At 40.1% G+C, this 12,037-nt stretch overlaps 2 protein-coding genes across 2 annotated transcripts; one reads left to right on the top strand and one right to left on the bottom strand.

Moving 5' to 3' along the window:
- Positions 1–36: 36 nt before the first annotated feature.
- On the top strand, positions 37–1,822 carry nip7 (NIP7 nucleolar pre-rRNA processing protein). The gene is made up of 5 exons (XM_069664381.1): positions 37–167; positions 278–364; positions 453–591; positions 932–1,072; positions 1,350–1,822. The coding sequence occupies exons 1-5, from the start codon at positions 112–114 to the stop codon at positions 1,467–1,469; spliced, it is 543 nt and encodes a 180-aa protein (XP_069520482.1). The 5' UTR covers positions 37–111; the 3' UTR covers positions 1,470–1,822.
- Positions 1,823–1,851: 29 nt separating this feature from the next.
- terfa (telomeric repeat binding factor a) lies at positions 1,852–11,459 on the bottom strand. Its single transcript, XM_069664370.1, has 13 exons — positions 11,250–11,459; positions 10,534–10,629; positions 9,827–9,957; positions 9,587–9,673; positions 7,974–8,114; positions 7,651–7,775; positions 6,438–6,905; positions 5,840–5,929; positions 5,386–5,490; positions 5,160–5,297; positions 3,962–4,044; positions 2,556–2,602; positions 1,852–2,181 (listed from the first exon to the last, which is right to left on the bottom strand). Exons 1-13 carry the CDS (start codon positions 11,398–11,400, stop codon positions 2,023–2,025), a joined length of 1,821 nt encoding a protein of 606 aa, XP_069520471.1. The 5' UTR covers positions 11,401–11,459; the 3' UTR covers positions 1,852–2,022.
- Positions 11,460–12,037: the final 578 nt, after the last annotated feature.

Here is a 12,037-nt window from a genome sequence, read left to right as displayed (position 1 = left end):
AGTAGACTTCCGTTACAGGGATTTACGCACTTCCGTGTTGACCCACGTTGTCACGTTTACACAGTAGATACAGCAATTCACAGGAAAATAACTTAGTACTAGGTACTCAAAATGAGGCCACTAACAGACGAGGAGACGAAAACGATGTTTGAGAAGCTTTCGAAATAGTAAGTGAACTTAGAGGACATTTTATTACATCTAAGATTCTAATAATACCAGAAGTGTTAGCATCCATGTTAGCCTATATGTGTGACCCATGCATTTTCTCCCACAACAGCATCGGGGAAAATATCAAACTTCTCGTAGACCGACCCGACGGTACCTACTGTTTCAGGCTACACAATGACCGTGTGTACTACATGAGGTAATACAGGCTACATGAAAACAAATATTGTGGAATCTAGCAATACTTTAACACAATGATGTTATTCATCATGGTTTTCTGTTCACAGTGAGAAAATTCTGAAGTTGGCCACAAACATTTCCCGGGACAAGCTCGTGTCAGTGGGGACATGCTTTGGAAAGTTTACAAAGACAATTAAGTTCCGACTGCACATCACAGCTCTGGATTTCCTGGCACCTTATGCAAAGGTGATTATTGATGCATTTCATTAATATTTGTATTTTCGCTTCCAAATATGTTAGCCTTCTTCACCATCCCTTCACTTTAGAGCAGTCCTTGTCATTAGAGCCTCCATCAGACTGTAAAGTTATCCCGTGTTGTATGTTTATTCTTAGCAGTATTCCACTGTTGATCTACTAGCACCCACTGACAATACCACTGTACTTATACGGTGCCAATGATTTGACCCTGCTGTTGATGCCAGTTGTTAAATGGCCATATGTATATTGAGGACTAAAAGTGATCTGTCACAGCAGTGATGCACTGTGTAGTATAATGTTTGACTAATGTGAAGCTCTCTGTCTTCAGTTTAAAGTGTGGGTGAAACCTGGAGCAGAACAGTCTTTCCTCTACGGGAACCATGTGCTGAAATCTGGGCTCGGGAGGATCACTGAGAACACTCAGCAGTACCAGGGTGTTGTGGTCTATTCCATGGCTGATGTGCCCCTGGTAAGTTTTGTAACTATGATACTGTGTTGCTCATGTAGTTGAAGACAGTGCTAAGTCAGGCGCTTGTATTCCTGCTTGAGCCACTGAATCATGAAATTCATGTGGGATGGCCTGAGATGTCGTGATTTATTGTGACTTCCAGTTTTGTTCCCTCAGTGCCATACAACAGTGATAGAATGTGTCCAGTAATTTGCCTTTAACCTGAGATCATAGAAGAAACATTTTTATGTCCGTGTACAGACATTTTTGAACCAGTCCTGTGTTTTTTGCTTGTCAGGGTTTTGGAGTAGCAGCCAAGAACACCCAGGAGTGTCGGCGAGTGGACCCCATGTCCATTGTAGTGTTCCACCAGGCCGATGTCGGAGAGTTCATCAGGAATGAAGACACATTAACATAAAGATGCATCAAAAACTGGACTGTCAAATCTCTCTTAGTCAAATTCAAGTCCAGTACCAACAACAGCCGTTCCCCTGTAACAGTGAGATGGTTGGATCCAACCGCCTGGTTCCATGGCATCTTAATAGCAGATGTTACAACTGGCCCATATTTACAAGGGTTTGTGGACTACAATGAAGTCGCCTCTCATGACTCACCTTGGGATTCAGATCTGCCATTCGCAGGATTTATTTGTCCCTGAGGCTCCTTCTTAACTCTGACTCAATTGTTGTCAAAATTAAGGAGGGGAATGCTCTTCTGTTCGGAATTCTTTTGTATGTCGTCTGAAATAAATCCATGTTGGTTTTGATTATATTTGAGTTTTCTACTTTATATAGGGGCTGCATTAAAATGCTCATCAGACACCATTGCAGATTTGACTACAAAAATGAGACAATATTGCCAATTAAACTATACACATTTATTACACTACAAAGTGTTGAGGACTGAAAAAATATGATACAAACAAAACAAGATGGCATAATGGACCTCAACATGAATATCTTTCTTTCACTTTAAACCAGGTTCGACTTCTTCATTGTTCTCCATCTGTCCTTCAGCTGGACGTTTGTTCTATCCTTAAAGGAATAATAAGCCTTTATCTTACTCCAGTTGCCCTCTCCGAATTTTTCAACACCTTCTCTTAACATCTGTGTTTCAGTCTCACTCCACTTCTGCAACAAAACAAAGCAACATGCGGTTAGTGCGCTCTCTGCTACTGTGACACAACAGCCCAAAACAGACAAATACTTTTATTTTTAGCTTTGTTGCAGCATGCATAAAAGTTTAACTGACTAAATTGAGATATCTGCTAGTGTGGTGCTTTCATCAGTGGGTGGAACCAGCAAACTTCTTAAAGTTAAAAAGCATCAATGCCTTTATGACTTTAAGTAGCTTTATCCGTGTTCCTTTCCTTTTTACTCTATTTACACGGTGAATGTACGTTTTCATAAATACTTTCAGTGTGTAATAAATCAAACAGTTTTGATTTTTGAGTTTTGCGAACTCAATTTATAGAGTTAAAAACGTAAGTCGTCGTTATACTTGCCTTCCTTCTCTGGCCGGAATTTGAAATGGTGCTTTCATCTTTTGATACTTTGGGAAACACAAATATTATATTAATGCATGTACAGGGTTTTCTATGGAAGCCCTTAGCAGACATGCGACCATAAAATGTATTTACTCCGTTTTCCCCTGATAACGAGGTGTTTCTGGTCGAGATCTCGAGTTATGGATCACCTTATCTTGGGATGACTTAGCTTTTTTTCCTGTGATAACGAGTTAATTTGTTAAAGTTGTTTTCTGGAGATCTCAACTTATTTTTTCCTTGTTATCTCGGGAAAACAACGGTGCCTTTATTATAGTTTTGTCTTTTACCTTTATTATTTTCTTATGGGCCTAACAGGTTGGGGGGGATGGGGATTTGGGTGACAGATGTGTAATGTCATATGTGTTGTAAGCTACTGGATGCCTAAATATCTATCTAGTTTTCTCATTATAACGTATTCATTTTAAGGATGCACGATATTGGATATTTTGCCGATATCCGATATCCTATGCCGATATTTTCCAACCCTTTTTGCCGATTTCGATACTGATATATTAGGCACGTGTTTTTTTCCACCTAATTGCAGAAAAAATCAAGTCTCCTCTGTAGTGGAATTGATATCATGCCTGCTCTTATTGTAGCAGCCCACTGGCAGATTCTTTAGATGGGCAATTCAATAAGTAGTGTTAATGAGATTTGGCCCCTCTTTGCATGACCGATGCTGAGCACAACCTTGCTGTCCAATTTGGAAACTTTGAAAAACTGCCATACCGCAGACATCTTGCACCATTCTTCACGCTTGATGGAAGAGGCATGGTGCACACTCGCGCCAAGTTAATGTGGCATTACGTCAAGCGTTTTTACGGAATCATCAAGCATTTAGGCATTATTAAAGTGTTCTTATATCGGCGGAAAATATGATATGAAATTTTCAAGCCATAATCTGCAGATAGCAATATGGTGCTGATCCCTAATCCCTATCGTGCATCCCTAATTAATTTGGCCCATTATCTCGAGATAATTAAGCTAGTTTTCTTGTGATAACGGGATAATTTAAGGCGATCTAGAAAACAAACAACAGGCTGGTCACTGCGATATTACAGACCAGGACATGCCATGCTGCCATTGCCCACACCAATGAGGTAAGTTAAACTTGTTTCTATGTTTGTTTTGTGCTTTTAAAACTCTGGCGATATGAGTGATAATCATCTGATGGCGGTGCCACATCGTTATCTCGAGATAACGTGATAAATAAGTCGAGATCTCGAGAAAATGAACAGAAATAACTTATCATGGGAAAACAGAGTAAATAAAATGTATGGATGCATGTCCACTTAGGGCTTCCATAGTTTTCACTGTCAGATGTACAAAGGATTATGAGAAGCATATATTTGATGAAATATTACCACTTTTCTTTCTGGAGTTGAAATAAGTCTCCTCGTCGCTCCATGTATCCTTACTCTCCTTGGCATTATTGTAAAGCTGTTTCCTGTGAACAAGAGCAGAGTTTCTTTTAATGCTTGGCACTCTATAATCTATATTAATTTTTAGCTGTTTTTTAAATATGCGCATCAAAATTTTATCCTGCTATCCACTTAACAGTCAGCTTATCATTTTTGCCACAGAAAATGTTTTTTAAAAAGGCTGTTTTTGGCAGCTTGCTGTTAATTGCCTCGTCCGACACCGGTAACGGGCATTAAAACTAACTGTATAGAAGTCAGTCTTCTTGCTGATGGCCTCCTTTGCTTTTGTACGTCACAGAGGCATCGATTTTACTTTCCATCTGTTTCATAACCAGCTAAAATCTCCTCACAGAAGCTTTCAAGACTTGTTTGTTTAATCATCACAATGAACAAAAAAATACATGTCAACATCCTGACACTGACAAGGTACATTAATCCAAATGAAGGTTAAAATAAGTCATCATCGTCCAGGCCCAATCTCGATGTCCACATTCACTGACTTTGAGGCATGTTCCCGCTAAGGCTGTCACTGCCACTGTCAAATCGTTAAGCGCACGAAGGCTCTCTTGCAGGCTTTCTGAGCCCTTCATACAGACTTTCCATAAGTTTGCAATTCTGCAGACTTTGCCTGAGGAATTACCCAGAGTTCATAGTAAACTTGGTGACGTATACAAACGTGATTGTCCAGCCCCCCACTAAATGTAACAAATGTTTGTACATTGAAATAGTATTCAATAAAGTTTAAATAAATAAAAAATATGTAAAAAACGCATGGACATGATGGGAAACGCAAATACATTTAGTCTGTAAGTGACAATTAAATAATCGCAAATGATTAACAATAATGCCTTTCTTACTTTTGATAGTTTGTTAACAGATTTTAACCCTGTAAGACACACAAAAACATTTTTTCCTATTAGATTTAATGACCCATCTGGTTTCCAGGCAACATGTGACACCATGATAGTTCTCACACCTCGAAGTCCGTGAGTGTTCAGTGCTCAGGCTGTAGGGTGGAGATTGGTTTTGGGCCCGAGTGAACTTTCCCATTCATAAAAAATATTACATTTTTGCATGTTAAGCTAGAATTCTTTCAAATCAGGTTAGGAAACATAAAGCTGCTGGTTTAAACTCTACTAACCATTTTTTACGGTAAGGAGCGCCGTCTCCCTGCTGAGGGGTGGAGCTTGTTCGTGGGGCGGGATGAAGAGGAAACAGACTGGGGGAGCTGTCCAATGAGGAGTCTGTGATCACGTGTTCACTTTCATTCCCTTGATCCCTGAATAAAACACAAGAGTTTATCAAATGACCAAATCATAAGCCAATGCAGTATATTGAAATCAACTGATTGTTGTATTTGGACTTGCTTGCTGAGAGGATCCCTGGCAGGTTTACGAGGCGTTTCAAAGCGTGATGGTGATTCCTGTGTGTCTTCATCAGAGTCTGAAGACATCCTTTTTGACCTGGTGGATCTAATGATGACAGTGGATACTTTTAACCAAAAACATTATTTGCTATTTGTCAAATTACACAAAGTGTTCAACTATCAAGGTAACAGCACAATGTGTACTTTAAAGACAAAATGATGCCTACAGATCCCATAAAGTAGAATCCCAACTGCTTTAAGTTGCATAGTTTTAATCTGCCTTAAAGTGAGTTCACAAAAAAACTTTATTACAATTGTAATATTGCGTACCAGAAATTACATCGCCCAGCAACCTTTTGAAGATTACTAAGAGAAGTAAAAGCAACTGCACAGATAGCTGGTGGCAAAAAATAAAGAAAACATTTTCATTTTCAGTTTGTACATTTTGACTTTACCTTTTGCGTGAACTGTTTGACTTGTTTTGGCGTTTGCGAGCGGGTTCCTCCTCTTTGTCTACTGACAACTCTGCCAACCTAGTCGAGGCTCTGCATGACAAAACAACAGTGTTAGCACTGTACACTCACTGAGCAAAACAGGCCTTAGAAAACCTCAGAGTGACACGTGCTACATGAAGACAGGTGTGAAAAATATTTTTGGTCATGTGAAAGTGATGATCTATTAGTTCGTGTTATCAAACATTCCTCTGAATACTCTGTTACACCTTGTACTTAAAAGTCTGTAAGCTTGTCGCGTGCTCATACAGGCCCTCAGCCTTCAGGTTAAAGCAGTTCAAAGACACTGCCTGCCTGCTTTAATACATCTCAATCCCACCACTACAGTCAAAACCATCATCTTATTGTGAGGCTGCTTAGGAACAAACTAGTGTGATGGAGATAGAGCAGCTTTGGGCAGCGAGAATACAGCGCAACATTTATTGATTTTCCTGTATATTACATTTGTTTAATTTGTGAAACTGAAAACCCCAAGCAAAGACATTTTCAAAGAATATGGTTGATCAGAGCGACCGCAAACTTCATGAAAAAAATTAGTTACCTGGTGTTATTTTTGTTACTGGCTTTAGCCGGAGACGGGGGCGGCTCTTCTGTTCTTAATTCAGCCTGCGGCTCTTGAGAAGCTGTGCTCTGCAAGCTCCCCTGGCTGTCCGGCTCGACAACAAGCCGTGCCAGACTGTAAGGCGGCCGCCTGCTTCTCAGCACTACAGGTGTCTTTGAGAGAGAACCTGCCTGTGTTTGAGGAACAGGGTCCGTCTGAGTCGGTTCGTCCGCTGGGGAAGCCTCCATGGGGCTGCCCGAGTCCCTCTGAAATTCTTGATTCTGCTCCGAGTCTTGACTGGTGCTCTTCTTTCGAGTAAATGAGGGGTGTAAGGAAAGAGAGTCCTTTCTTGTCTGTTCCTCTCGCTCCACTTCTTCCTCCAGCTGAGCGAATGTTCGCTCATCTGAACCTGCAGACAAAGCGTTGTAGGCCGCCTCCAGCCTGGTCCTCAGGATAATTGTGTGTTTACTGGAACATAAGATAAGAGACCAGGAACATAAACTGAACAGGGAAGTCATACCAGAGAATAAGAGGGATTGCCAGTCAACATATTACAATAGAAAGGTTCCCACATGATTTCAAGATTTGGAGGAAGAAAGCAAAAGGTCATTTCTGTGTGGGATTGTCAAACTGCAAAGGGTCCCTTCTGCCACTGCTGTTAGTACGCCAATGATTAAAGAGTGTGACATACTGTATGATGTTCATAAATTAAAACCAGGGTAGGCAGGTTCTTTTGTGTCCTCAGAGAGACAACTAGACTTCTGCGCATCCTCTTGGTTCTATTTTCAGGCTCTATAGAAGCGAGGCTGTGCAAGAGTCTTAGGCCAACCACAGGTCAATTTAGAGAGCAGGTGTTAATATTGGCTGTGTTCTAAAAATGCTGATGCGTGTGCACATCCCTTCAGAAGGTGAATTTTAAAGGCTGATTAAATGGCAGATATTCCTACATTAAGGGTAACTATACAAGCTTTGCCTATACTGTTAGCCTCCCCAAAAAAGGGAAGGCCAAATTCTTCTGCCGATAAAAGCAATAACATTCATGTAAAACATTTTTTTTTAAAAGTTCTGAAAAGTATTTCAGAAGGGATGGAGAGGCAATTGCATCAACCCGTTTGTATTCTGAGCTGCTGTTTTTAACAGAAGCATACTGCGCTTTGGTGTTTTCACAGTAACTATAAGCTTGTTTTAAATGAACGAGGGAGCCAGAGCCTACCATGGTACAAAGTGGATGATGTTTACTGGCAGATGACAGGACGGTCCAGGTTCGTCCTGCTCAACAGTCCCAGCTGTCCTGTCGTCTTCCTTTGCCTTCCTTTCATCAACGAGCCGTTTTGCTGCCTGTAACAAAGACATACAAAATATGTATAAGGACATGTACTTCAACAAATCAACAGTATCTGTGGACTCCCTGAACAAATGTCACAAAAATCACTTTCAAATATTTATTAGCAATAATTAAGGCCCATTTTCAAAAACAAAAAAGGAGCGTTAAAAGAATATGAAAGTTTAATTTGTGCTTAATAGACAGTAAGATACCTGGTGGAGAAAGGGAACGCTGAACGGGCAGAGCCCCTGGCAAAAGGCCAACATCTCCTCCTTGAACTGTTGGAAGTTGATTTTCTCGATGACTTCATGCGTTTTACTCTTCTGTCTGATGAGGCCCATGAATATAGCTTTCTGCAGAAAACACAAACATTCAGGGATAAGAAACACACAACGCAGTACACACATGTAAAGATCAAAAATTAAGTCAAAACTGCTTAAATTCACTATCAGGCTGAAGCATAATTATTTGCATCATAATTTAATGTCTTGGGGTGGAATAAATACACATAAGTAGCATACATAAGTGCAGATGTCAATTCACATTGCTTAGACATAGAAGTAAAGAAGATGGCTCCTGGAGGAGGAATGACTACAGGAAGGTGCTGCAACAGAGGAAGGTTTTGTGGAGGACCCACAATAAAGATCAATCCACCCTGTTTGGGTGATTGAGGGGGACATGACTGGAGCCAGCCAGCCAGCTACAGCAGCTCTTCTGTAGGCTAGTTCCCACCAACTCCCCTGCTGCAATGGAGTCTGCCCTCGACAACTGCTCTACGTGTTTTTCCACCAGTGTGTCCCTCCAACAGCCCTTAACCGAGACACACTGACCATCACAGCTAAGTAAAGCAGACTAAATCCAGGCAGGCCAGCAGGCAGTTTAACAACCAATGAATGCTCAAGAGGTGTGCTACTCAGAAGGCTGCTGTCCTCCAGTATGCATTTGTCAATCAAATTTCATTTGTATAGCGCCAAATCATAACCAAAGTTATCTCAAGACACTTTGAAAAAAGAGCAGGTCTAGACCGTACTTTATATTATTTAGAGAGAGACCCAACATGAATCCACCATGAGCAGCACTTAGCAACATTTGTGCAACAGCAGCAGAAAAACTTCCTTTTAAAACCTCAAGCAGAACCAGGCTCATGTTGAACAGACATCTGCCACTACTGGATAGGCCGAGGAGAGTGGGATAGAGGGAGATGCAGGATAGAGACAGACAAAGAGAGCAACAACAACAACATATGTTCTTGTTACATCAACTACAACAAATATTTAACATCATGCTATGTGGGTGCTCAGACCAAAAAACAAAAAAGGACCCTGCTTTTTAAACAAAGCATTGTTAACAACGCAGACTTTTCACAACACAACATTTCACGTGGCTTGTAGTAGCTACATCTGCAAAAAGGATGTGGTATGACTCTACCAACAGATAAAGCTGTGAAGGCAATTACAGTTAAGCTCAGCAGCTCCAACACCTGCTGCTGTTTGATCATCAGCCAATATAAAATGTAATGTCAACCCAACCAACTCCATTTTAACAGTACTCCATCTTTTGCCCCACTTAAAAAGACAAATAACATAAAACGCAGGTGATGAAATGTAATCTAGAAAGTCCAATTGGAACATTTGTTGTTTACTTTGGAAAGATCACAAGGTAAACAGCATGATACATGGTGTTCTTGTGATACCCTCACATGGACATCTTTGCTCACACTGCAACTTTTCTATAACAACACACTGACAGTATGAGCAATGACCATGTGGATGCTGTAACAGAGGGAGTTATTGAGTGAACATGCTGTTTTAGTTTCTGGACTTACCTTGCCAACCATTGGTTTGGGAAAGTGTTTGGTCAGCACACCTTTTGCCTGGTCAAACTCGTTGTTCTTAATCAGGATCCCCACGATCTGAAGACAGAAATAAAAAACGTTTCCTTAAGTTTAATCTGAGTAAACTTTGTGACATAAAGCACAGTTAAGCAAGTCTAGCAGATGTACAGTAGTAAGCATTAAAATATTTAACAGAAGATTTTAAAAAATGAATTAAAAAAAAACACTTACCATATCTTTTAGTGAAGTGCTGATCTTCTGGAAATCATCCGGTGAAATTATGTTTTCATCATTCATATTTTCCAGGATGGTTAAAGCTGATTCGAGAGGAGTCACTGACTGGTCAGAGTCAAATGACATGTCTGTAGGTAAAGACAAAGTTTGGGTCACAACATGCTACTTGGATTGGATGCTCAACTCATTTAGGCAAAAGCATTGACATTTGGATTTACAGTTGTTTTGTAATGCCACACTTCACAGCTTTCTATATCAGGAAATTAAATCCATTTGGGGAATTAAGTGACCAGACATATGTTTTAAATATGTATACTAATGCAGTGTTGTGGTGGTTGTGGTGCTAAGAAGAAATATCTTATTTGTCACCAAATCTGTTTTCATATTTAGCATGAAACAACTTAAAATCAATGAGAATATTATCTAGCATTTTCATGACATACTGGAACTTTATCTAATTGTGACATTACCTTAATATATTTAATCAACTGCAAATTATAACACACACACATTTTATTAAAGTATTTTATTTGCTAGTAAAGTAAATATTACAGATCTGCATTTTGGCTTCTCTCTTCAATGCTTTTAACTGTTCACTGCTAAACAATTTTAAACACAGATGCAGCTTAATTAAATCCCCAACAATACACAGTGTTGACACGGTTAAGGTGATCTGCAATGTAATAAAATAATGTTTATCTTACCAAGTTTTTCACCTTCATTTACCCGGGAGAGAAACTGCAAGACTCGGATCTTTGTTGGCATGACATCAGTGGTCTGCACAGGACGGACCAAGATATCTGCAACAGAAACATTTATAAACGTGTCCTTATCTGTACAGAGGGCAAGTAAATAAAAGCTGGCTCAACAAAGTAGAGTATTTTGCTGGTTAGTTAAAAACCCCCACCTAAACATGTACAGGACAAAATCAGCTAAGAGATGAGAGGTACGGCTTTGCCCACAGGTGGCACCAAAATCAACACAAACCAAAACTTCCTCACAGGATTTTTGCTTTATTTGGGCAGTTTTTAAACTTTTTTTTCCGGCTTTGCAAAAGAGCAAACTTCTAGGAATATGTTTAAAATAACAGGCTGCTTTTGAGAATCACCTGGTTAACGAGAGCCGTCCTACCTCTCCCAGAGTTCCTATGGGAACTTGTAGAACTGTCCACGCAGGCGCAGTCGTGAACGAAGCTAAGGCTAACTTTAGCTAGCTACATGTATTGGAATAATTAGTTCTATCGGAGACTAGCATTAAACATGACTCAAAACTGGCCATTGAGACATTTTAGCACAATTGACATGTAGTTAACAAAAACAGCACGCTGAAGGCAAAGTTGGTGGGACACAATGAGTAAACGTGAAATTGCGGTCGAAGAGCGAAAGTAGAAGGTAGTAAGTTAGCTTAGTTTGTTACTTACTTTCAACTACGCCTCTAATGGCACAGAAGTCGTTGTATTGGTCCTTTTTAAACATATCTAGAAAACAACAATAATAATAATCCACCAACCAACGGTTGACGATAGACTCATTTTCATTTTGGAGGTTGTTTACAGTTTCCTTTGCCGCCATATTCACAACATGACAACGGAAGCAGGAGGATCGAGTTAATATTGTGAAGACGGGGAAAGGCTGAAAGAACCGGGTTTTTATTCCCCAAGTTTAGTCTTCAGGCAGCGCTCCACCTCCGCCAGTGCTCCAGTTTGGTGTTGTCACCTTGACTGTCGTAACGTCGTTCAAAAGCTTTGGTTATACACGACTAAGACGTGTTAAAACCATAGACTGTATCTTAATAGTCATGTTAAGCGCGCAGTTGTGTAAACAGTGTTGCCTGAAAGTAAATTTAGAGGGAATACAAGACAACTTCTTCTTTTGTGCCCTGATTTGCAGATCTCACAGCAGCAGGAAACGTTATACTGCCGCCCACTGGACTACTGAGAATATTTTACCAGCGCCGTCGCTGTAACAAAACCTCTTTTAATTGAAATATGTCTGCGTTTCCCATGACGTTAAAGCTATTCATATTATGACACACATCTGAGAAGGTTATTAATTAAAAAATGTGTTATCACAGCGAACTCTGCTTACACGGACATTGATGTACTGGCATAAACAGAGTTTCCCTCTGTTCCCAGTGTTGACACTGTTGCTTTTGTTAACATTATCATAGACCTTTCATGTACATCTTCCATTGTCTGTTTGTTTGCAT

Source organism: Semicossyphus pulcher, unplaced genomic scaffold (genome assembly GCF_022749685.1).
Source record: "Semicossyphus pulcher isolate SPU_LCO1_2020_fin unplaced genomic scaffold, fSemPul1.0.p SCAF_1, whole genome shotgun sequence".
In the NCBI taxonomy this organism is placed as follows: Eukaryota; Metazoa; Chordata; class Actinopteri; order Labriformes; family Labridae; genus Semicossyphus; species Semicossyphus pulcher.
This window is presented reverse-complemented; position numbering and strand designations above follow the sequence as displayed.

Excerpts from the sequence above, each read along its gene's own strand:
- nip7 (XM_069664381.1), top strand. The coding sequence starts at position 112 with ATGAGGCCACTAACAGACGAGGAGACGAAAACGATGTTTGAGAAGCTT. Across the intron at positions 168-277 it reads TTTGAGAAGCTTTCGAAATA|CATCGGGGAAAATATCAAAC; the intron begins GTAAGTGAACTT and ends CTCCCACAACAG. Across the intron at positions 1,073-1,349 it reads CCATGGCTGATGTGCCCCTG|GGTTTTGGAGTAGCAGCCAA; the intron begins GTAAGTTTTGTA and ends TTTGCTTGTCAG.
- terfa (XM_069664370.1), bottom strand. The coding sequence starts at position 11,400 with ATGGCGGCAAAGGAAACTGTAAACAACCTCCAAAATGAAAATGAGTCT. Across the intron at positions 9,958-10,533 it reads AAATGAAGGTGAAAAACTTG|ACATGTCATTTGACTCTGAC; the intron begins GTAAGATAAACA and ends CTTTACCTACAG. Across the intron at positions 5,298-5,385 it reads GCCAGGGATCCTCTCAGCAA|GGATCAAGGGAATGAAAGTG; the intron begins GCAAGTCCAAAT and ends TGTTTTATTCAG.